Below are 26,116 nucleotides of genomic sequence, written 5' to 3'. Positions count from 1 at the left end.
CCGCCCAACAGTTTGTATAAATTGTAAAGAAGAGCATGATACCAGAGATAAGAACTGTGTAATTTATAAGAAGGAACAGGAAATACTACTAAAAGCTCATGCAGAACATATAAGCGTAGGACATGCTAAAAGACTATTAAGTAATTCCAAAAGATACAGTGATGTTGTTAAAACAAATAGTAAAGTGGATCAGCCAACAGTAGAAGGCAATAGAAATAAAAATGCCAATATGAATTCTTCGGTTAACACTGAACCCAAGCCTCAGTGTAAAAGTGTTACTATGAAACCTAATGGTCTTTCTTCTTCTCAAGTAGGAATTTCTAGTACTTCTGAAGCCTCCTGTGCAGAGGTTTCCTCACCCCTTGTTGAAGGGGTGTCCCCTGCCCCATCTGGAGGGGCACCTAAGGTTTCTATTGTAGAAACCTCACAGGCTTCTTCTAATGAAGCCTCCTCTCAGGCAATCTCTCTTCCAGACTTGGAGGACTCCCCAGTAGAGGGATTGCTGACTAGTGTGCCTCACTCGGTAGAGGTGCACAGAAGCAATGAGGATCAAGGAAATGCTGAACCCAAGCCTCAACATGAAAGAGTCACTACTAGACCAAATCGTTCTTCTCCACAAGTTGGAAATTGTAGTACTCGTCAACCCTCCTCTGCGGAGGTTCTCCCATCCCCAGTTGAGGGAATGCCTCCTGCCCCATCTAGAGGGGCACCTAAAGTTCTCATTGCTGGGACCCCACAGGGTTCCTCTAATAAAGCCTCCTCTCAATCAGTCAACCTTCCAAACTTGGGGGGCTCCCCAATAAAGGGATCACGGACTGTTGTGCCTCACTCAGTCGAGGCACACAGAAGCGAAGCTATGGAGTCTGAAGCTGTGCGCAGTAAAAGACTCCACAGTCCACCCTCATCTCCATTCTCTTCCCCAAATCGTGATAAACAATCTAAGAAAGAAACTAATAACCCGGACTCTACATCATCAGTCGGACCACTGTCAGAGAGGAGGATGCCACCCGCAAAAGCAAAGAAATTAGAAAAGAACCCACCTTGTAAACCCTCTCTCTCCCAGACTTCTCTTACCAGACCAGTAGACCCCAAAAAGAAAAAAGAAAACAGTATAATGTCCATAATTCAATGGAATATTCAAGGTTTTAATTCTCATCGAGAGCAGGTTGGGATTCTCTTTAAAGAACATGATGTGTCTGTTTTTTGTCTGCAAGAAACTATGCTTGGCAATTTATCCTCTAATGTTGGACTTAATTATAAATTTTACAGATCTCCTCCTATGATTGGGGGCCGTGCCCATGGAGGTACTGGTATCATTGTTAAGAAATCTGTAAACCACAGAAGTGTCCACCTACATTCGGTGTTGCAGGCTTGTGCAGTACAAATCTTTACCACTAAATGGATCACTTTATGTTCTTTATATTTGGAACCTGAACTGGAAGATAGACTCGTAGACATATATAACCACCCCCGTCAGTTTGAGTTAAATTACCTACAATCTTTGGTTGACCAGCTCCCTGAGCCTTTTATTCTAATGGGTGACTTTAACGCCAAGCATCCTCTATGGGGTGAATCAAGGTGTGACCCCTGGGGCAATATAATTGAAGAATTTATTGATAATAACAATGTCATTTTGATGAATGACTGTTCCAAAACTAGGTTTGATGTCTTTCACAACTCAAGTTCTGCTATAGACCTAACTATTTGTTCATCATCCTTAAGATTAGACTACAGTTGGTCAATAGATGAAGAATTACATGGTAGTGACCACTGGCCAATCCATATCAAATATTTAAAGAACACTTCCTCCTCATGCTTACCTAAATGGAAGACAGGAGAGGCTAATTGGGAATTATTTAGGAGATCCACAGAGATTACATATAAGACTAGTGATTTTGGTAGTAACTGTGATGCATATGACTACCTGGTAGACATGATACTCTCTGGTGCTTTCTCTTCCATTCCTAGGACAGCTGGTAAACCTCATCACCCAGTAGTCCCCTGTTGGAGCGATGAATGTGCTTTAAGCAGAAAGATTACAAGAACTTGCTATAAGAGATATTGGAGATACCCTTGTTTAGTCAATAAGATAATGTACAGAAGAGCTCGAGCAAAGCAGAAGAAAATCTTCAAGAAAGCAAGGAGGGAATCCTTTATTAAATATATTAGCGAATTGAAATATGACTCTTCCCCTACCTTAGTATAGAATAGGATTCGAAAATTACAAGGAAAGTTTACTCCATCACCTTTACCCATTCTGAAGATAAATGACTCTTTCATATCAGATACAAGAGAAGTAGCAGAGGCTTTTGGAAGACATTATGCTGATATTTCAAGCCCACTACATTATTCAGATAATTTCAGAAGAATTAGAGCCAAGACCACGATTATTCCTCCTACCAATACGGAGGCATATAATCTTCTCTTCACCTTGGATGAAATGGATCATGCTCTATCTCTATCCTCCCCAACCTCTCCTGGAGAGGATGACATTCTTTATTCCATGGTTGGTCACTTATCCATATCGTCAAAGAAATTCCTTTTAAATGTGCTGAACAAATTTTGGTCTTGTGGATCTTCTCCTAAATCTTGGAAGACTTCAATCATCATAGGAATCTTAAAGGCAAGAAAAGACTCTCATGACCCACAAAGTTACAGACCTATTGCTCTCACAAGCTGCATTTGTAAGATCTATGAAAGAATGGTTAATACGCGTTTAGTTTGGTTTTTGGAATCTAAAAATCTGCTATCTAACAGACAGTTTGGATTTAGAAGAAATAAGTGCACTCTGGCCCCCTTACTTTTTATCACTCGTGAGATTGAGAATGCCTTCGCAATTGAGAACTCTAGCATTGGTGTGTTTTTTGACTTGAAAAATGCCTACGATACTACCTGGCAGGGAGGCATTCTGAAGCAAGTTGCAGAGTGGGGTATCGGGGGTAATATGTTCAATTGTTTAAAGGACTTCTTATCTGACCGTTATCTAAAAGTCAGAGTGGGCTCTTCTTTCTCTTGTGCATATCTTCAAGAGGAAGGGATTCCCCAAGGAAGTGTTCTGAGTCCTACACTCTTCAGCATAGCCATTAATAGTTTATTAGAACAAGTTCCCACAGGAGTTCATGGATTGGCTTATGCTGATGACTTCGCTATTGTTTGCAGCAAATCGACAACATTAGAAACGGGCCAAAAGATTCAAGAGGTTATTAACTTAGCAACAACATGGGCTAATTGCAGGGGCTTCAGATTCTCTGCTGAAAAAACCAAAGCCATAATGTTTTCCAGACTAAGACGCAAGGAAGAAATACCAACACTATCCTTAGAAGGTGTCATATTACCGTATGAAGATGAAGTAAAATACTTGGGTCTGGTATTGGATAAAAGGTTGACATTCACAAATCACATAAACGAGGTTGTATACACTGTCAAACAGCGACTTAATATACTTAAAGTAGTGTCTCGTTTCAACTGGGGAGCAGATCGTGTAACTTTAATAAGGCTTTACCAAACATTGTGCCTTAGCAAAATGGATTACGGATGTCAAATTTATGGATCGGCATGTAAAAGTTCACTGAAGAAGCTTGATATAGTCCACAATATGTCTTTACGGATCTGTTCGGGAGCCTATAGAACATCTCCAGTGGGTAGCTTGTATGTGGACGCAGGAATTCCTCCCCTGTATATTCGCAGGGAGGAATTAAGCCTTAGATATATATCTCGTGTCTTGACATCCAAACAGAATCCAAACTTCAAATTTGTAAAGCAGCCGGTAGACAGAGCTCCAAGGAAAAGTACTGTGCCGAAACCTTTAGAAGTGAAATGTGAAGTTGGGACAGAGAAGGTAGGACTTGTTCCTAACACAATTGCCGAGATCATGCCTCCCAAATTCCCTCCTTGGAACCGATGCCCCAATGAAATATGTCCTCTTAAAAAGAAGAAAAACAGAGCTGCTGTAGAGCTAAAAAGTGAATTTTTAGAACATTTATCAGTACATGCTGATGCAATTTTTATTTATACAGATGGATCAAAATCCCAAGATGGTGTTGGTTGTGCTGTTGTAACTGATAGCACAGTTTTAAAGAGAATGTTGCCTGATTTTAGCTCTGTTTTTACTGCTGAACTGCTGGCAGTCAGCAATGCCCTGAAGTTTGTTTTTAATTCTGTTCCGTGTGGTAGGAACGTTGTTATTTTTACGGATTCCATGAGCGTTCTATCCTCTGTAAATAATTTGTTGCCTCATAATTTTTTAGTCCAAGAAATACAGGAATGGCTGATTCTCATAAACAAAGAGAAAGAAGATAAAAGTAAACTTTTGCTGGGTGCCGTCCCATGTGGGTGTCACTGGAAATGAAAAGGCCGATGCTGCAGCCAAAGCCGCCACTAGGCTCAGCCATATAACAGACCGAAAAGTCCCACATACGGACTTGAAACAAGTGATCCATTGTTATACAATGAAGAATTGGCAAGAGCAATGGACAAGGCTGGACGGTAGTTATAAATTAAAAGAAATTCACCCCTTAGTGAACCCTTGGAAGTGTCCTCCTTTGGACAGAAGGTCAAGCATTGTCTTCACAAGACTGAGAATTGGGCATTCCTACATTACACATAGATTTTTAATGGCAAGTGGGGAAGAAAGGCTGGCCCCCCAATGTCCCACTTGCCAAGTAGTTTTGACAATAAGACACATTTTGATTCAGTGCCCTGCATTCTCTAATAAGTGCAGGGCAAATTTTTTAACAGATTTATCTTTTAAAGAAATTTTAGGGGAGGAAGCTTGTGTGAAGAATGTTTTAAAGTTTTTAAAAGACATAAATTTATTTTATGAAATTTAGAATTATGTGTGAATGCTTGTGAGTGTATGTTGTTGATGTGTGTTTGTGGATGTTTATTGTTTTAACTGTTTTACTTGAATTTTTATGTATAAGATAAATATGCGCTGAATGGCCTACCGGCTCCGGCGCTTGGCCTTCGAGCCATAAATTCCATAAATCTAATCTAAATCCAAAAGTACAAAACTCAAAATCCAAGGAGATGCAAAACTCCTATAAGAAAAGACCCCGAACTCTCTCCATTACCCAAGTAACACCTGAAGGTGCCCGCCAAAAGAGATCTAATCACTCCAACTCGGGATCATCCCACTCAGAAAACAAAACCTGGAAACCCAAAAAAGAGACACCTAAAACAAGCCCCACTAGAGACCCAGTAAAGAAGCGACCTAAATAATGTCTCTTATCCAGTGGAACATACGTGGTTTCAATTCTAACCTAGAACAACTTCAGATCCTTTTTAAAGAACATAAAGTCTCTGCCATTTGCTTACAAGAGACTATGCTAGGAAACACTTTCCCAAATAAATTTAGGACATGAATATGCTATCTACATATCCCCACCTCCTCCAGGTGTACCTATACAAGGAGGACCAGGGAGAGGTACAGGCATAATTGTTCATAAGTCAATGAATCATCGAAGCCTTCACCTAAATTCAGCTTTACAAGTATGTGTAATTCAGATTTATACAACTAAATGGATTACTCTATGCTCATTATATCTAGAGCCTGCACTAGAAAACAGATTGCAAGATAAATTAGGCAATCACCTACAACTAAAACTGGAAGACCTACAAAACCTAATATACCAGCTACCCCAACCATTCATTTTAATGGGGGATTTTAATGCCAGACACAGGCTTTGGGGAGAAAGAACATGTAATCGTTGGGGCAATATAGTAGAAAACCTACTAGACAATAACGACATTGTACTACTAAACGAAGGTTCCCCAACCAGATACGATATCACCCACAATTCTAAATCTGCCATTGACCTCACGATCTGCTCTTTGTTGAGACCAGAATACAAATGGTCTGTGGACGAAAATTTATACGGAAGCGATCACTTCCCTATCCATATGAAATTAAATAGAAATATTCCATCCCTTTGTTTACCAAAATGGAAAGTTGAAGAGGGAGATTGGAAAACATACCAAGACTTCACAAAAATTGACAAAAATAATGAAGATTTTCCAAATGCCTATGTTGCCTACGAACATCTCGAGAGAATTATGATAAATGGGGCCATGAAGTCTATACCAAAAACTCAAGGAAATCCTAGACGTGCTCTAGTTCCATGCTGGACAGATGCCTGTGCCTTAAGCAGAAAAATCACTAGAATTTGCTACAAAAAGTACATCAGACGACCTATAACAGTTAACCTAATAATTTACAAAAGATCATTGGCCAAACAAAAAAAAAAACGTTCAAAAAAGCAAGGAGAGAATCGTTTATCAGATACATAAGTAAATTGAAACAAGACTCTCCTGTAAGCTTAGTATGGAATAGAATCCGAAAACTGATGGGAAAATTTGTACCATCTCCATTACCCATCCTTAGAATTAACAATGAAATAGTTTCTGATCCCCTTGAGGTAGCAGAAACATTTGGACGATACTTCACAAACATTTCAAGTGCTCTCCACTACACTCCCTTCTTCAGGAAAATTCGAGAAAGTACAATAGTTATCCCTCCAAAAAGTAAAAACACGGAGGCATATAATCTCCCCTTTACACTAACTGAACTAGAGCACGCAATACCTCTATCATCTCCAACTTCACCTGGTGAGGATGATATAATTTATTCAATTATTTCACATCTTCCTACATGCACCAAAGAATTTTTCCTAAATATACTGAACAAATTTTGGACTACAGGATCTTCACCAAAGTCGTGGAAGACTTCGGTCATTATAACTATACTAAAACCAGGAAAAAAAAACCAGTCTCCCTCAAGGGATTACAAAGGCGGAGCATGCCGACAGGAGACCTTTTGATCCATATCTAGGTCGGATGCGAAAAAAAAATCATATTAATAATAAAATAATAAATAAAAACTATGATAATGTAAATAACAAATAAAATGCATAAATAAATGCATAGGTATAGTGAAATAATAAACAAACAGGTAAGTAGTAAATGATAATAAATTGACATATAACTAATGATAAATAAAAATCAGACAGACAAATGATAACAAAACAAAAACAAATAATATAAGATAAATTATAATCATTACAGCATCTTACTTAGGTATTTATCTAAATGATTCTTAAAGCTTCGAACTGAACTACATTGCACTGCCTGTGCAGGAAGTTTATTCCATTCATTAACTACATGGTTGGCAAAGTTGTTTCTACCTACTTCCAAATTGAATCTATTTCCGGAGAGTTTAAGACCATTGTTTCTTGTCTGATTCTCATTCAATGAAAAATTTGGTCAGTTTTGATGTTGTCAATTCCCTTTAGAATTTTAAAGACCTGTATCAAGTCACCCCTCAGTCTACGCTTTTTTAGGGAAAACAGATTCATATGTTTTAGTCGATTTTCGTATGATTTATTTTTGATTTTTGGAATCAGTTTTGTGGCTCGCCGTTGTACTCTTTCCAATCTGTCAATGTCTTTAATGAGATTCGGTGACCATACGGAAACAGCATATTCCAAATGTGGACGAACTAACAATTTATATAGCTTGTTAATGAGTGATGGACTTTTGAAATCAAAAGATCGCGCAATCAGCCCTAGAATCTTATTTGCTTTCTCAGAGGCTGAAATACACTGCTTGGATGATTTGAGGTCTTTACTGATAATTACGCCGAGATCTTTTTCACTATCCACTTTTGTTAACATACATACATACATACATATACCAAGGCTTTTTCCCCCTTCCAAGGGAGGTAGCCAAAAAGGGAAAGGCATAAAAACACTCCCACCCATTTCATCCCTAAATACACTCCACACCCCTCCCACCCTTCCTCTCATCTGAGCACCTCCTGGATGACGGGTCATCCCTGCACCCTGCCCACCGCCCTGGGTCAGAAGCAGTGTCGCAAGACACAGTACATCCACAGCAAGGCCGCTTCATTTAATCGGCGACCCCCCCTCTCCGTCCCCCTTTGTATATAAGGCGAGGACGGGGAGAAATCCCTTCGGGCTGCGTCAAAATTTACTCACACATACTACCCCACCCCCCACCCCCCCGCCCATTCCTCCTCATGCAGTCACAACATCATCCATATACAACCATTCTCCACTCACCTCTGTCTTCCGTCCTCTCCCTTCTTTCCTCAACAGACATTCCCCTCTTCCCCAAAGCCCCCTTCACCCCATCCATCCACCTCATCCTAGGACGTCCCCTCATGTTCCCTTCACATCTGCCTTCCATACCTCTTTTACTAGTCTTTCTTCACTCATTCTTTCCATGTGTCCAAACCATCCTAATATTCTTTCATCAACCCTATCTCCCAAATCCTTTTTCACCCCTGTTCTCCTCCTCACCTCCTCATTTCTCACTCTATCTAGCCTAGTAACCCCCACCATACTTCTCAGACACCTCATCTCAAACACATTCAAACTCCTTCTCTCTTCTTCTCTTATGTTCCACGTTTCTGCCCCATACAGTGCTGTTGGCACAATCACTCCTTCATACAGTCTCCTCTTCGCATCCATTCCCAAATGTCTATTTCTCATTACACTCTTTAAACCACCAAGGCATTTACTCGCTTCTCTCAATCTACATTCTACCTCCACCTTCACTCCACCTTTTCCTGCTACACTTGCACCCAAGTATCTAAAACTATCCACTTCCTCCAGTCGCTCTCCCTTAATGTTCACTTCCAGTCTACTGCCACTTTCACCCCTTGTACATCTCATCACCTTACTTTTACCCACATTTATCTTTAGCTTTCCTCTATCACATACTCTCCCAAACTCTGCCACCAGGTTCCTCAATCCCTCCTCTGACCCTGCCACAAGCGCAGTGTCGTCCGCAAACAACAGCTGGCTCACCTCCCACTTTTCTCCATTTTCTTTAACCATCTCCAATCCCTGACTCACTACCCTAGCATTCACCTCTCGCACCACCCCATCCATGTATAAGTTGAACAGCCAGGGCGACATAACGCATCCTTGACGAAGTCCCACCTTTACTTCAAACCACTCACTCTCTCCATTTCTAGTCCTAACACATGCTCTACTACTCACATAAAAACTCTTGACAGCTCCCAAAAGCTTTCCTCCTATCCCATAAATCTGCATAACCTCCCACAGTGCCTTTCTGTCTACCCTATCATAAGCCTTTTCCAGATCCATAAAAGCCCAAAAAACATCCTTCCCCTTTCCTATAGCTTTCTCACATATCTGTCTTACCGCAAAGATCTGATCTACACAACCTCTACCCGTCCTAAAACCACACTGTTCCTCACCAATTACTCCTTCTGTTCCTCTCCTAATCCTCTCAATTAAGATTCTCCCATAAGCCTTCCCTACTACACTCAACAGGCTAATCCCTCTGAAATTACTACATTCACACTTGTCCCCTTTTCCCTTGTAAAGAGGAACTATACAGGCACTACTCCAGTCCTCCGGTACTCTACCCTCTCTCCAGCAAACATTAAATAACCTCACCAACTTTTGTTAACGAATTTCCAAATAACTTGTAATCGTACTTACTGTTATTTTTACCTATGTGCATTACCTTGCATTTACTTGTGTTCAATTTCATTAGCCACTTTTCAGACCATTGCTGTAATTTATCTAAATCTTCTTGAATATCTAATTGGTTTGAGTGATCATTTGCCACTCCGCACAGTTTTGTATCATCAGCAAATTTGGAAACAGTAGATTTTAGTCCATGGTCTATATCATTTATATATACTATGAATAGAAGTGGCCCAAGAACGGAACTCTGAGGAACTCCACTTGCAACACTTTTCCATCCAGAAGTTTTTCCATTTAAAACAACTCTCTGTTTTCGACCTTTCAACCAATTACTAGTCCAACCTAATAGGCTACCACTTATTCCATGCAAAGCTAATTTAGTAAGTAGTCTTTCGTGTGGGACGGTATCAAAAGCTTTTGCAAAGTCTAGATATATTAAATCTATATTGTTTCTTTTGTCATAATTCGAGATAACTGTGTTGTAGAATTCGAGTAAGTTAGTCACGCAAGAACATTTCCGTCTGAAACCATGCTGGCTATCATTTATCAAACGGTTACCTTCTAAATGATATTCGATAGCATCTCTGATGATAGTTTCCATTATTTTTCCTACGATTGAAGTCAAACTTATAGGCCTATAGTTATTTGGTTTCTTTTTGTCACCTTTTTTGAATATGGGAGTAACGTTAGCTAGCTTCCATTCTCTTGGGACATCTCCGGATATGATGGATTTCTTGAAAATAATTTCTAATGGAACAACAATCTCATTTTTCATTTCCTTTAAGATTCTTGGATGCCAACCGTCAGGCCCTGGTGTTTTATTAACTTTGAGTTTGTCTATACACCTTTTAATTTTTTCTTTTGTTATATTTACCGTAGTGAGTAAGTTTACCCCAGACTTTTCACAGGTTTCAGTTTGGAATTCACTTTGAGGTGTTTCGTTTACGAATACCGAGCTAAAATAATTGTTTAAGATATTACACATTCCTTCATTTGAATATTCAAGTTGACCGTCAGCAGATAATAGTGGACCAATGTGATTCCTAACAACCTTTTTATCTCTAATGTAACTATAGAATTCTTTGGGATTCTCTTTAGATTTATCAGCGATGTTCATTTCGTATTGTCGTTTTCTTTTTTTTATTGTCTTTTTTAAATCTCTCTGTATTGATACATAACTTTCATAGTCATTTGATGCACCCGAGCACTTATATTTCTTATAAGCCTGTCTCTTTTTAGCAATACTTTTTTCAGTTTCTTTGTCGAGCCACTTTGGGCGAGCCTGATTTGGGGGACGTCTGTCCTTAAAAGGAATGTAAGCTTGAATCATCTTAGTGAGCGTATTTTGAAATATTTCCCACATCTGATCTACAGGCCTTTCGTTTAATTTTGCCTCCCAATCTGTAAGCTGAAGCTCCTGACGTAGTCCTATGAACTGAGCTTTACTGAAATCGGGTATTTTAGAAGCACAAGTATCTATTCTAAAATTGTTTAGGAGTTTGAATCTGACTAAGTTGTGATCGCTATTTGCAACAGATTCACCGACTTCTACATCAGTTACCATGCTTTCGCGGCTAGTGATCAATAAATCGAGTAAGTTTCCATATCTTGTGGGCTCTTTTACATGCTGAATTAAGTAATTGTCACCAAGAAAATCAATCAAGCGACTACCTATATGGCCATGTTCAAGGGTCATCCAATCAATGTCAGTAAAATTGAAATCACCCATTATCAATAAATCCCGGTTGCAGAAACTAGACAGTTCTTGAAATAACAGTTTGTCGTCTGCTAATGATAATGTCTTTGGCCTATATATTACACCTATATTCATTTTTTGTCCATTTGTTTGGGTTAACTCAACCCACAAACTATCATATGCATCCTGTTTCACTTTCTCTAAAACACAAGCATGAACATTGTTTTTAACGTACAATAGAACACCCCCACCTTTCTTGTGGTTTCTATCCTGATGAAAGTGTTTAAATCCCGCAATATTAAATTCAGCTTCGAACTCTGTACCATTTAACCATGTCTCAGTTATTCCTATCATATCGAGATTTTCGCTTTTGACATACGCCTGTATTTCTTGAAATTTGTTCCTAATACTACGAGCATTAAAGTACATAGTTTTAAGAAACTCGTGATTATTTCTTTTTGACACATTTTGAGTTTCAAAATCATGTCTTATATTATCATTTTGTTTTTTATTTATGCCTTGCTCTATATCATTATTATTTGGTCCTTCATTGACATTCAATGCCTCATTAACATTTCTCCTATCAAAATTAACATTTCCCCCATCACGGACATCTGGTCGATTACGGTCATCCGATCTATTTTGTACATTTTGTCCCCCTACATCACCGTGATTCACGCCGGCCTCCCGTCGTTCAGTGACATTATGTCCGGCATCCCTTTCTAAAATTATATTTTGTCCTCCAGTGACATTATATCCTACCGTGATATTTTTTCCTCCACTATAATTACATCCCATCGTGATCTTTTGTCTTCCACTGTCATTACATCCTATCTTGTGTATGCAAAATATACGAACGAATAATCAACACGCGTCTTGTCTGGATATTAGAGTCGAAAAATCTCCTCTCAAACAGACAGTTTGGCTTCAGAAAAAACAGAAGCACTATAGACCCACTGATATTTCTTACCCGAGAAATTCAGAATGCTTTCACCACACAGAGCCAAACCATAGGAGTCTTTTTCGATCTAGAAAAGGCATATGACACCACCTGGCGTGGTGGCATCCTAAAACAACTTGCCAAATGGGGTGTAGGAGGAAATATGTTCTTTGCAATTAAAGATTTTCTTACTGATCGTATCCTAAAAGTAAGGGTAGGTTCATCTCTCTCTTGACCTTACACCCAGGAGGAAGGCACCCAAGGAAGTGTCCTCAGCCCAACACTGTTCAACATAGCCATCAATGGACTACTAGAACAAGTACCGATCGAAGTGCATAGCTTGGCATATGCAGATGACATTGTTCTAATCTGTAGCAGACCATCAGCACTGGAGGCAAGCCAGAAAATACAGACTGCCATTAACTCTACCACTGCATGGGCGGAAAAAAGAGGCTTTAAATTCTCCCCGGAGAAAACTAAAGCAGTCCGCTTCTGCCGAAGAAAGATAAGAGAAGAAATCCCAACACTAATGCTGGAAGACTCTATTCTTCCATACGAGGATCAGATCAAGTACCTAGGACTAAGCCTTGACAAAAAACTAAACTTTAATACACACGTTAATGAAATAATACACAACGTGAAACAACGCTTCAACATCTTAAAAGTAGTTTCACGTTTCAACTGGGGAGCTGACAGAACAACTCTGTTACGAATGTACCAAGCTTTGTGGCTAAGCAAAATAGATTATGGATGCCAAATCTATGGTGCTGCCTGTAAAACCATCTTAGAACAACTAGATATCCAAAACATGGCTAAACGCATCTGCACAGGTGCGTATAAAACATCACCCATAGACAGCCTAAATGTTGAAGCCGGCATTCCTCCTCTCGCAATTAGAAAGCAGGAACTAGGATTGAGATACCTAACACGAGTACTGTCATCCAAAAACAACCCCAACTACAAGTTTGTTAGAACACCCAAAGACAGAGCTCCAACTCGACCTAAGCTCTCCAAACCGCTGGAAGTTAGACTGGAAAATAGTGCCAAGAACATAGACCTGACCCCTCTACACGTCGAAGAAAGTTTACCAGCTAAATACCCTCCCTGGTGTAGACCCGAAATCAACATTTGCACTTTCTGGTGTAAGAAAAATAGCTGCCCAGAGTCCGAACTTAGAAGTAAATTCCTTGAACACAGCAGGACCCACACAGATGCAACTAATCTATACACTGATGGATCAAAAACTGCAGACAGAGTGGGTTTCTCAGTGATTACCCCTCAATCTATTATAAAAAAGAGAGCTCATTTTAACATTTCTATTTTTACCGCAGAACTGCTGGCAGTTCTTAATGCTTTAATTTATATTATTAACAATACATCTGACAAAAAAAAATTCATATACAGACTGTAAGAGCATTTTAACATCAATAAAATCAACATTACCAGTCAACCCCATTATCGGACAAATACAAGATTGGCTGGTCCTCCTCAGTAACAGAAAGAAAATAACTGTGAACTTCTGCTGGGTTCCTTCCCATGTGGGAATAAAAGGAAACGAGTTAGCCGATACTGCAGCTAAAGAAGCAGCTGGGCTGGCACATATCTCCCAACTCAAAATCCCCAAAATGGATTTTAAAATTCGCATTAGAAGTTACACCAGAGAACAGTGGCAACTTCAATGGAATAATGGAAATGACAATCTAAAGCTCAAATCCATCAAACCTTCTGTCATCCCTTGGAGTCATTTCCAGGGAGACAGGAGGACAGGTATCATCATGACTCGCCTTAGAATCGGGCACACCTTTTTAACCCACAAGTACTTGTTGATGACTGGAGCGGAGAGACAGGCTCCCCTCTGCCCCACTTGTCGAAAGAATCTTACAGTAAAACACATTTTAAAGGAATGCCCACAATTCAGGTCTGCTAGAAGAAACAATCTTCTAGAGGGGCTTACCATCACTAAAGTTTTAGGAGAGGACGCTCCCATAGATCGGATAAAATGTTTTTTAAAGGAAATAGATTTGTTCTACCATATTTAAATTTTTACAGAAATTGAGTGGATGAATTGAAACGAGTAAATGTTTTAAAGAATAAGTAGATATATATGCGCTGAATGGCCCCAGGCTCCGGCGCTTGGCATACCAGCCAAAAACTTCATAAACTAATCAACCAGGGCAGTGGGTGAGATGCAGGGATGACCCATCATCCAGGAGTCAAGAAAAGAGGGAGGGAGGGGTGGTGAATGGGAGTGGAGTATGTGGGGATGAAGTGGGTGGGAGTGGATTGCCTTTGACTTTGGCTACCTTCCTTATAAGGGAAAAAAGACCTTGGTATATGTATATACCATATATATATATATATATATATATATATATATATATATATATATAAGTTGCTTTATGTGCTTATCTGGTATTTTTGCTTTATATATAACAGGAGGAGATTGTTGGTGCTTCATATGTGATGGCTCAATACCTTAAACAGAAGCAGTTCAATAAGAAAGTCTACGTTATAGGCACCTCTGGAATAACCAGAGAGTTGGACAATGTCAACATTAAACACACTGAGGTTGGGGTAAGTAGACCTGATACATGAACTTGTGTAGCATAGGTAGTTTTATTGTGGTAGACATATATATGGATGCTCACTGGCTGAACAGGTTAAAGCATCACTACTTACAATAGAGTTTGAAGTGACAGCAGTTCAAACCCAACTGCCAATGAGTTGGACTAAGGACATGGTTTATTAGCCTCCTGATAGGGATTTCACTATGTTAAACTAAATTATTAAAATCTCATGTGGGCTTTGGAAATTGTACTCTGGAGATAAGGTGTTCTTCTGAAATAAACCTGAAATAATGCAGAATCAGGTGGTGTTAGATTTGCAAATCTTGGTGGTTTTTATCCTGTATTTTATATTCTCTTTATTATTTCAGCCTGATCCATGCCCAGAGAATGTCATTTCACTACGAGATTCAATCCACCTTGATCCTGAGGTTGGTGCAGTGGTTGTTGGATTTGATGGACATTTCAGTTTTCCCAAGATAATGAGAGCATCATCATACTTAGCCAATCCAGATGTCCTTTTCATTGCTACCAATACAGATGAAAGGTTTCCAGTATCCAATATGAATCTAGTCTTTCCAGGTTGGTATATCTTGTGATGTACAGGTCTTAAGGTATTAATTTCTTTTCAATATATTGTACATACATACCAAAGGCTTTTTTCCCCATACAAGGGAGGTAGCCAAAAAACAAAGGCATCAAATCCACTCCCACCCATTCCATCCCCATATACTCCATTCCCATTCACCCCCTCCCTCCCTCCCTCCTTCCCTCTTATCTTGGCTCTTCCTGAATGATGGGTCATCCCTGCATCTTGCCCACTGTCCTGGGTCAGAAGCAGTGTCATAAGACACAGCACATCCACAGTAAGGCTGCTTCATTAAATCAGTGACCCCCCTCTCTGTCTCCTCATGCAGAAAAAGAGAAGACTGGGAGATATCCCTTCGGGCTCCATCAATTTATTTTTCACACATACTCCCTCTCCCCCTACCCCCCACCCACTCCCTTGCATGCATCACAGCATCATCCAAACACAACCATTCTCCATTCACCCCATCTTCTGTCTTATCCAGTCCTTCCACAACAGACATTCCCCTCTTTCCCAGTGCCCCTTTTACCCCATCCATCCATCTCATCCTTGGTCACCCCCTCATGTTCACTCCTACCTCTGCCTTCCACTCCTCTTTTACTAATCTTTCTTCACTCATTCTTTCCATGTGTCCAAACCATCCTAATACTCTTTCATCAACCCTACCTCCCAACAAAGCCCTAAAAACAATTACAGGCTGCACAAATACAACACCTACAGACCATTTACACCATCAAACAAAAGTCCTCAAAGTCAAGGACCACCTCGACATGAGAGGCACACAAACACTTGCCGCAGCCACCACAAACACATCACACCCGCTACACTACATAGCAGAACACCCACACACACCAAGAAACATTAGAACTACACCCAAAGACCTTTATTACACACAGATACTCTCTTCTCTTCCTCCACAACCACCAAATACCAGCCTCCGGAAACATATTCATAATCATATCACTCACCGCTCCATTAACACACTGAAAGACAACACACTGCTGCATGCCAGACCCCCTGATATCCACCCTTCTGAATCCTCTCTCCCACGAAAGAACAGAGTCCACTTGGCCAGACTGCGATGCGGTCACCACCCAGCACTTCTAAGCTACCAGAAGAGGCTGGACGACCGTGTTGTGAACAGCTGCCCAGGATGTAACACTTCACCCCATACCATACAACACATAATGGAAGACTGCATTATACACAATCATGCATGCAAACAACACATACACTCTATAAAGGATTTGTGGGAAAACCCAGTTTCGGCTGTGGCCTTCCTTGGGGAGACGGGACTGCTCAGACAGACAGTCTAGGGAACGACAACAACAACAACAACTCCCTTTCCACCCCCGTTCTCCTCCTCACCTCCTCATTTCTCACTCTATCCAGCCTAGTAACCCCTATCATACTTCTTAGGCACCTCATCTCAAACACATTCAAACTCCTCACTTCCTCTCTTATGTTCCATGCAGCCCTATACATTGCTGTCAGCACAATCACTCCTTTTATACAAGGTCTGTTAAAAAATACACGAACTGACACCATAAAGCAAAATGTACTTTATTTAGAAGTTACAGAGCTGGGGTCCCCGTCAAAGTACTTTCCTCCCCAATGCACGCACTTATCCCAACGGTGTTTCCACTTGTTGAAACAGTCCTGGTATGCTTCTTTCGTAATGTCCTTCAGCTCCTTCATCACATTTGCCTTAATCTCTGGAATCGTCTCAAATCTTCTTCCTTTCAAGGGTCTTTTGAGTTTGAGGAACAAGAAAAAATCTCAAGGAGCAAGGTCAGGTGAGTAGAGGGGTTGGGGAAGAACAGTGATAAAGTGTTTGGCCAAAAAATCACGAGTTCTGAGGGCTGAATGGGCTGGAGCATTGTGGTGATGGAAAACCAGTCACCACTCCTCCACATTTCTGGCCTTTTGCAATGAATGGCATCCCTCAGACATTTCAGAACTTCAGTGTAGTAAGTCTGGTTCACTGTGGAGCCTTCAGGGAGGTACTCATGGTGAACAACACCTTTAGCATGAAAGAAAACTGTCAGCATCACCTTGACCTTGGATCGAACTTTGCGAGTTTTTTGGGTCTAGGAGATGTTTCACTCATCCACTGGGATGATTGGACCTTTGTTTCAATGTCAAAACCATAAACCCACAATTCATCACCTGTTATGATCCTGGACAAGAAGTTTTCATCTTTTTCTGAACAATCAAGCAGTTCCTGCCAAACCTGGATGTGATGGGCTTTTTGTTCGTCCATCATCAAGCGTGGCACAAATTTTGCCACAACGCAGTGCATCTTCAATCTTTTTGTCAAAATCTCGTAACAAGATCCAACTGATATCCCACACTCTTTAGCAAGCTCCCTGAAGACAGGGAGAGAAATTTATTTCTCTTACATGTTCCCCCACCTGCTCCCACTTATGCATCACAGCATCATCCATACACAACCATTCTCCATTCACTCCTATCTTGTGTCCTCTCCTGTCCTTCCTCAACAGACATTCCTTTCTTTCTGCCCCTTTTACCCCATCCATCCATCTCATCCTAGGTCGACCCTCATGTTCAATCCTTCCACCTCTGCCTTCCACACAGCATCAGTTGCCATATGTACAGTTCATCACACCACTCGCATTATAAAATATAATGTCACTGTTGTACTACTTGTTCTCTTGTACTCTGAGTAATAATACGGGATAGGAGGAAAGCTTCTGGGAGCTGTCAAGAGTTTTTATGAGAGTAGTAGAGCTTGTGTCAGGATTGGAAATGGTGAGAGTGAGTGGTTCGAGGTAAAGGTGGGACTTCGTCAAGGATGTGTTGTGTCGCCCTGGCTGTTCAACTTATACATGGATGGGGTGGTGCGAGAGGTAAATGCAAGGGTAGTGGGCAAGGGATTGGAGATGGTTAAAGAAAAGGGAGAAAAGTGGGAGGTGAGCCAGCTGTTGTTTGCGGACGACACTGCGCTTGTGGCAGGATCGGAGGAGGGATTTAGGAAGTTGGTGACAGTTTGTGAGAGTGTGTGATAGAAGAAAGCTAAAGATAAATGTGGGTAAAAGTAAGGTGATGAGATGTACAAGGGGTGAAAGTGACAGTAGACTGGAAGTGAGCATTAAGGGAGAGCGACTGGAGGAAGTGGATAGTTTTAGATACTTGGTTGCAAATGTGGCAGGAAAAGGTGGAGTGAAGGTGGAGGTAGAATGTAGATTGAGAGAAGTGAGTAAATGCCTTGGTGGATTAAAGAGTGTAATGAGGAATAGACATTTGGGAATGGATGCTAAGAGGAGACTGTATGAAGGAGTGATTGTGCCAACAGCACTGTATGGAGCAGAAACATGGAACATGAGAGAAGAAGAGAGAAGGAGTTTGAATGTGTTTGAGATGAGGTGTCTGAGAAATATGATGGGGGTTACTAGGCTAGATAGAGTGAGAAATGAGGAGGTGAAGAGGAGAATAGGGGTGGAAAAGGAGCTGGGAGATAGGGTTGATGAAAGAATATTAGGATGGTTTGGACACATGGAAAGAATGAGTGAAGAAAAACTAGTAAAAGAGGTATGGAAGGCAGATGTGGAGGGAGTGAACATGAGGGGACGTCCTATGATGAGGTGGATGGATGGGGTGAAGGGGGCTTTGAGGAAGAGGGGAATGTCTGTTGAGGAAGGATGGGAGAGGACAGAAGACAGGGGTGAATGGAGAATGGTTGTATATGGATGATGTTGTGATTGCATGAGGTGTCAAAAATAAATCATACGAAAATCGACTAAAACATATGAATCTGTTTCCCTAAAAAAGCGTAGACTCAGAGGTGACTTGATACAGGTCGTTAAAATTCTAAAGGGAATTGACAACATCAAAAGTGACAACATTTTCACATTGAATGAGAATCAGACAAGAAACAATGGTCTCAAACTGTCCGGAAATAGATTCAATTTGGAAGTAAGTAGAAAGAACTTTGCCAACCGTGTAGTTAATAAATGGAATAAACTTCCTGCACAGGTAGTGCAATGTAGTTCAGTTCGAAGCTTTAACCACTTCCATACGGTGATGCCTACATAGGCGTCATGAGGAGCAAGTGGGTACGCGATGATGCCGACGTCGGTGTCTTGATTATATTTATTGTAGTCATACCTGTGTGACCCTCATTCTCTCTAAACTGATTTCATCATATTTTCTATGGTTATCAAAATTCACGGATGAAAGAGAACAAGCAATTGAGCACTGACTTTATTTTTTATAATGCGATTATTATGACGCAACATCGCACGCCTGGCAGCTAATGCTGCCAGACATACAATGTGCCCCGTAGTGAAGAGGTTAAGAATCATTTAGATAAACACCTAAGCAAGATGCTGTAATGATTATAATTTATTTTATATTATTTGTTTTTGTTTTGTTATCATTTGACTGTTTGATTTTCATTTATTATTAGTTATATGTCAATTTATTATTATTTACTATTTACCTGTTTGTTTATTATTTAACTATATGCATTTATTTATGTATTTTATTTGTTATTTACATTATTATAGTTTTTATTTATTATTATTATTATTTTTTTTTTTGCATCCGACCTAGATATGGACCAAAAGGTCTCCTGTCGGCATGCTCCGCCTTTGTAATCCTTTGAAAGCAAGGGGTTTGAGGTAAAGGTGGGGCTACATCAGGGATGTGCAATGTCACCATGGTTGTTCATTGTGTACATGGATGGGGTGGTGTGGGAGTTAAGGCAAGGGTAATGGGCAGGGGACTGGAGATGGTTTTATAAAAATGAAGACACTGCATTTATGGCTGGGTCAGAGGTGGGATTAAGGGAGTTGGTGATGGAGTTTGGGAAAGTATGCAATAGGAGAAAGTTGAAGGTAAATGTGGGTAAAAGCATAGTAATGAGATATACAAGAGGAGATAGTGGCAGTGAGTTGGAAGTCTTAAAGGAGGTGGGCTGGAGGAAGTGGATAGTTTTATGTATTTGGGGGTTGCATATGGCAGGAAAGGGAAGAGTGGAGGTAGAGGTAAATTGTAGATTGAAAGAAGCAAGTAAATGCCCTAGGGGATTAAAAAGTGTCATAAGAAATAGGCATATGGGAATGGATGCAAAGAGGAGAATGTATGAAGGGGCGATTGTGCTGACGGCTTTGTATGGGGCTGAGACTTGAAGTTTAAAAGAAGCAGAGAGGAAAAGTTTGAATGTGTATGAGATGAAATGTCTAAGAAGTATGGTAGGTTGGATAGAGTGAGAAACAAGGAGGTGAGGAGGAGAATAGGAGGAGATGACAGATAGGGCTGATGAAAGAGTATTGGGATGGTTTGGACACATGAAAAAAATGAGTGAAGAAATATTAAGAAAGGAAGTGAAAGACAGAGGTAGAGGGAGTGAATTTGAGGATGAGATGGATGGATGGGGTGAAGGGGACGTTGAGCAAAGAAGGGAGAATGCAGGAGATAGGGATGAGTGGAGAGTGGCTGTGTATAGATGATATTGCTATGCAAGGAAGGGAGGGGTGGGCGATGCTCAGGTGTGAATGATATTTTGATGAAGCCTGAAGGGATTTCTCCATGTCTTCTCTTTTACTGTATGAGGGACAGGGGGAGAGTCGCTCATTAACCCCTTCGATATGATGACGCCTACGTAGGCATCAGGAGGAGCAAGTGGGTATGCGAGGATGCCGATGTCGGCATCTTGATTATATTTATTGTAGTTGTACCTGCGTGACCCCCATACTCTGTAAACTGGCTTCATCATATTTTCTATGGTTATCAAAATTCACGGGTGAAAGAGAGAACGAGCAATACAGTGTTGACTTTATTTTTTATAATGCAAGTATTATGACGCAACATCGCACGTCTGGCAGCTAATGCTGCCCACAAGATTTTGGCCCGGAGTGAAGGGGTTAAGTGAAGCAGCCTTCTTGTGGATGTACTGTGTCTTGCTGCAGTGCTTCTGACCCAGGGCAGTGGGCAGTATACAGGGATGACCTATCATCCATGAGTAGCTAAAATGAGAGGGAGGAAAGGGTGGTGGAGAGGAGTGGAATGGGTGGGAATAGGTATGTGTATTTGACTTGGCTACCTCCCTTATAAGGGAGCTCTTGGTATATAGATAGTTATAGACCTTCAGGAAGAAGGTCTCCACAAGGAAGTGCTTTTAGTTCAGTACTGTTTAAGATAGCCATAAATAGCCTACTTGAACAAGATCTCTGTTGGAGTACAAGGTCAGTTATTTGCAGATGACTGTGCAGTATAATGTACTTTATCTACAGCTATTGAAGCCTGCCATAAGATTCAGGTGGCTATCAAAGCTGCAAATACTTGGGCAAGTACTAGAGGCTTCAGGTTCTCTTCTGAGAAAACCAAAGCCATTCATTTTTGTTGATTAAGACAGAGAAGAGATTCCTACATTGTTTTTAGATCATTCTATCCTACCATATGAAGATCATGTAAAGTATCTTCTTGTTTTTACAAGAAATTAACTTTTACTCAATGCATCAATGAAGTAGTATATAAAGTTCTGACTAAACATCCTAAAGATAATTTGTGGCTTTAATTGGGGAGCTGATAGAATTTCACTTTTAAGAATATATCAGACCTTGTGTCTTAGTAAAATATATTACAAATGCAAGATTTATGGGTCAATATGTAAGACAAATTTGGCTAAGCTAGACATTGTTCATAAAATAGCACTGCATGTATGCACAGGAGCTTACTGCACATCTCCTGTGAAGAGCTTGTATGTACATGCTGGATATCCTCCACTATTTATTCACAGGGAAGAGTTGGGTTTGTAATAGCTATCAAGAGTTCTTTCTTCCATGTTCATTCCTAATTACAAATATGTAAAGCAACTAATTGATAGGGCACCAAACAGACCAAAGCTGCCCAAGCTGATTGAAGTATGTCTGGCAGACTGTCAGTCAGGTTGGACTTTTTCCTTCTGCTGTGGCAGAATTTGATATCCCTAAACATCCCCCTTGGATTAGAGATGACTTGAGAATATGCATAGCACAATATAAGAAGAAAAAGTAACCAGATACTCAGCTCAAGGCAAATTTTCTTGAGCATGCAAATCCCATCAGCATATATACAGATGGATCAAAAGTCCCTGATGAAGTAGGCTGTTCCATGGTAATACCAAAATAATTAAAAAGAAATTACATAAAATTTCTTCCATTTTTACATCAGAATTGCTGGCAGTCGTGAATGCCTTGAAATGTATACAGTATTATCTAGCTGCTAAAATGGTACAAGTTTTGTTATATTCACTGACTCGATGAGTCTCTTATCATCCTTAAAGAAGTTATTTCCATCTCATCATCTGGTCCAGGAAATTAAAGATTGGATTTTTCTGTTAATCCATAGAAAAGGGGTTAATGTAAAGTTTTGTTGGGTTCTATCCCATGTTGGCATTACCAGTAATGAACAGGCTGATGTAGCAACCAAAGTTGCAACTAGGCTTGACCACTGTTCCAGCATGGGAATCCCAATTTCAGATTTTAACATTTTTATTAGATATTATTGCAGAAGCCTTGGCTTGCGACACTGCCCCTGACCCAGGGCAGTGGACAAGGTGCAGGGATGACCCATCATCCAGGAGGTGCTAAGATGGGAGGGAGGGTGGAAAGGAGTGGAATGTATTTAGGGATGGAATGTGTGGGAATGATTTTATGCCTTTTTCTTTTTGGCTACCTCCCTTGTAAGGGGGAAAAAGCTTTGGTATATGTATGTATGTATTGCAGAAGCCAATGGCAGGACCACTGGTCTAATTTGACAATTAATCTTAAACTATAGAGTATTAGGCCTTCTGTCCAGTCATGGTTTCACTGAGCAGTGGACCATTATTTTAACTAGGTTGTGGATCAGCCATATTTGTTTAACCCATAAGTATCTGACTACAAATGGGGGAGAGAGGTAGGTCCCTTGGGGCTCTGCTTGCCATGTTGACCTATCAGTTGAATATATTTTAGTAGAATGTCCTTGTTATGAAGATCAGTGCAGGGCTAATTTGCTGTCAGACAAGTCCATGGTAGAGATTTTCAATGAAAGTACAGGAGTCCCTCAAATAACGCGGGGGTTAGGTTCCTGAAATTACTGCGTATGACCAAATCTGCGTATGTTGACTTTCCATATTAAATACCGAGAACCGTATATTTACCTAGTTGTATTTACCTAGTTGTATTTTGCGGGAAGGGGAGCTATGCTCGTGTTGTCCCGCCATTGTATCTCTCAGTTTCTAGTTTGCTTTTAAACTCGTGAATGGTTTTTGCGCTTACTATTTCATTATCCAGTTTGTTCCAAGTGTCTAAAACTCTATGTGGAAAACTGTTTTTCTTCAGTTCTCTCAGTATGTATGTGTACGTGTGTGTGCGTGCGTGTGTGTGTGTGCGCGTGTATGTGGTGTTTGTGGCATATGTATGTGTTTGTGCATATATACATGTGTGTGTATGTGGCATATATGCATATGTGTATGTGGCATATATACATATGTGTGTGTATGTGGCGTATACACGTGTGTGTGTGTGTATGTGGCGTATGTATATGTGTGTGTATGTGGCGTATGTATGTGTGTGTTGCGTGTGTGTGTTTGCGTGCGTGCGTGTATGTGTTCACATGTACAAGTAAGCATGTACGTGCGTGTCTAAAGGGAATTGACAACATCAAAAGTGACAAAAATTTTACATTGAATGAGAATCAGACAAGAAACAATGGTCTCAAACTGTCCGGAAATAGATTCAATTTGGAAGTAGGTAGAAACAACTTTGCCAACCGTGTAGTTAATGAATGGAATAAACTTCCTGCACAGGTAGTGCAATGTAGTTCAGTTCCAAGCTTTAAGAATCATTTAGATAAATACCTAAGTAAGATGCTGTAATGATTATAATTTATCTTATATTATTTGTTTTTGTTTTGTTATCATTTGTCTGTCTGATTTTCATTTATTATTAGTTATATGTCAATTTCTTATTACATACTATTTACCTGTTTGTTTATTATTTAACTATACCTATGCATTTATTTATGTATTTTATTTGTTATTTACATTATCATAGTTTTTATTTATTATTTTATTATTAATATGATTTTTTTTCGCATCCGACCTAGATATGGATCAAAAGGTCTCCTGTCGGCATGCTCCGCCTTTGTGATCCTTTGTCTGTGTTCGTGTTTGTGTGTACACGCATGCGCATTCACAACATACACTGGTTGTCTGACACATGTCTACACGTGTGTAAGCGTGTATATGTCTGTTTTTGATCTCCCAAACCACCACCGCCAGTAACAACAAGAACCTCATAAGAGAAATTAAGACACGACAAACGCAGTCATTATCAGACTTATTAGTTGTGTTCCAAACGAAAGAAACATTACACTTCAACAGGTTAGGGCGGTCAAATTTCACGATAGCACGGTGCAGGTGGTGAAAGTGACAAGCTAAAGCTTGTTGGCTACCCCCCTACCACCCCCTACTCCTCCCCTCCCTCCCTCCTACATCAGTACCCGGAGGTTGACACGTAACCGCAGGTTGACACGTAACCGCAGGCAGCCACCCATGGCTATCCCCTCGCCCCACACCCTTGTTTGAGCAGTTCCCAGTGTACATAATGACCGCGTTATGTGAGGATCAACTGTATATGGTAAAATAGAAAGCAGTCACCACAAATATTTGCGATGTTGCCGCGTGTGTGCTTATGTGTGTCCGACTCGGCGCGAATTTTAAAACGGTTCTCTACATTTGAGATGGTTTTGAAATAAAATCCACGTATGATTGAATCCGTGTTATTCGAATCTGCATTATTTGAGGGACTCCTGTACTCCAGGGGAGCAAATTGTTAGTTTTTAAAAGAAAATCTATTTTATAGCATTTAATTTTTTTTTTTTTTTTTTTTTTTTGTAATCTTTATAGATTTACATAATTTATAAGAATACATATTGGGTTAAATGTGTTATATATGTATATATATATATATACACACACGAGGCATGTTTTTTAAATAAGTACCGTTTTGAAATAGAAATGAAACAAAGACTTTTTGTAACAATTTTATTTTTACATGAAAGCCTATACTGTAATCTACTTTTCAACATAATTTCCACCAATATTAAGGCATTCATCATATCGTACAACCAGCTTTTGAATACCATCCTCGTAGAAATCTGCCGCTGGTATACATGATTTTCTGGGCTGAAATTGTTTGCTTGAACTTGACTTTCATAGGTGATGATGAATGCCACCATTCCATGGATTGCTGCTTTGATTCTGGTGTAAAGTAAGCCACCCATGTTTTGTCACCTGTGACAATTTGACTTAAAAACTGGTCACCTTCTTGGCTATACTGCTGTAGGAAAGTCAAAGAACTGGCTAAACATTTGCTTTTGTGAACCTCCATCAGCATTTTGGAACCCAGCATGAGCATAACTTTCAATGATTTAAGTGTTCTGTCACAATTTCATAAACCATGCTTCTTAACACTTCAGGAAACTGATCAGATAACGACGAAATCGTAAAGCGTCTCTTCTTTCACTTTTTCATCAACTTTGCACAAAACCATCAGTAATGAGTGAAGGTCGTCCACCTCATTCCTCATCATGCACATTTGTTCGACCATCTTTAAAAGCTCTCACCCATTTCCACACCATCCCATCACTCATAAAGTTTTCTCCATACACTTCACTGATCTGACGATGAATTTCATCTGCTTTCACGCCTTTAGCAGTAAGAAAACAAATCACGGCATGTATTTCACAGTCGGTTGCATTCTCAATCGGAGGAGACATTTCAAATACTCGCAAACAAACTTAAACATGGTCAGATGATTCCATAATGGTGGCTGTGGCTAGCCAAGAGATAGCAGTATA

The 26,116-nt window shown here is 40.1% G+C and overlaps 1 protein-coding gene across 9 annotated transcripts in view; it reads left to right on the top strand.

The window, feature by feature from the left end:
• Window positions 1-26,116, top strand: part of LOC143019504 (glycerol-3-phosphate phosphatase) — an 80,973-nt gene that overhangs the window by 41,149 nt on the left and 13,708 nt on the right. For all 9 annotated transcript variants that reach the window (XM_076175171.1, XM_076175167.1, XM_076175172.1 and 6 more), the window contains 2 exons: window positions 14,552-14,689; window positions 15,051-15,261. In XM_076175171.1, coding sequence (XP_076031286.1) covers window positions 14,552-14,689; window positions 15,051-15,261 — 349 coding nt within the window. The remainder of the gene's footprint in view (window positions 1-14,551; window positions 14,690-15,050; window positions 15,262-26,116) is intronic.

Source organism: Oratosquilla oratoria, chromosome 37 (genome assembly GCF_046742065.1).
Source record: "Oratosquilla oratoria isolate Oo_2021 chromosome 37, ASM4674206v1, whole genome shotgun sequence".
NCBI classification, from domain to species: Eukaryota; Metazoa; Arthropoda; class Malacostraca; order Stomatopoda; family Squillidae; genus Oratosquilla; species Oratosquilla oratoria.
This window is presented reverse-complemented; position numbering and strand designations above follow the sequence as displayed.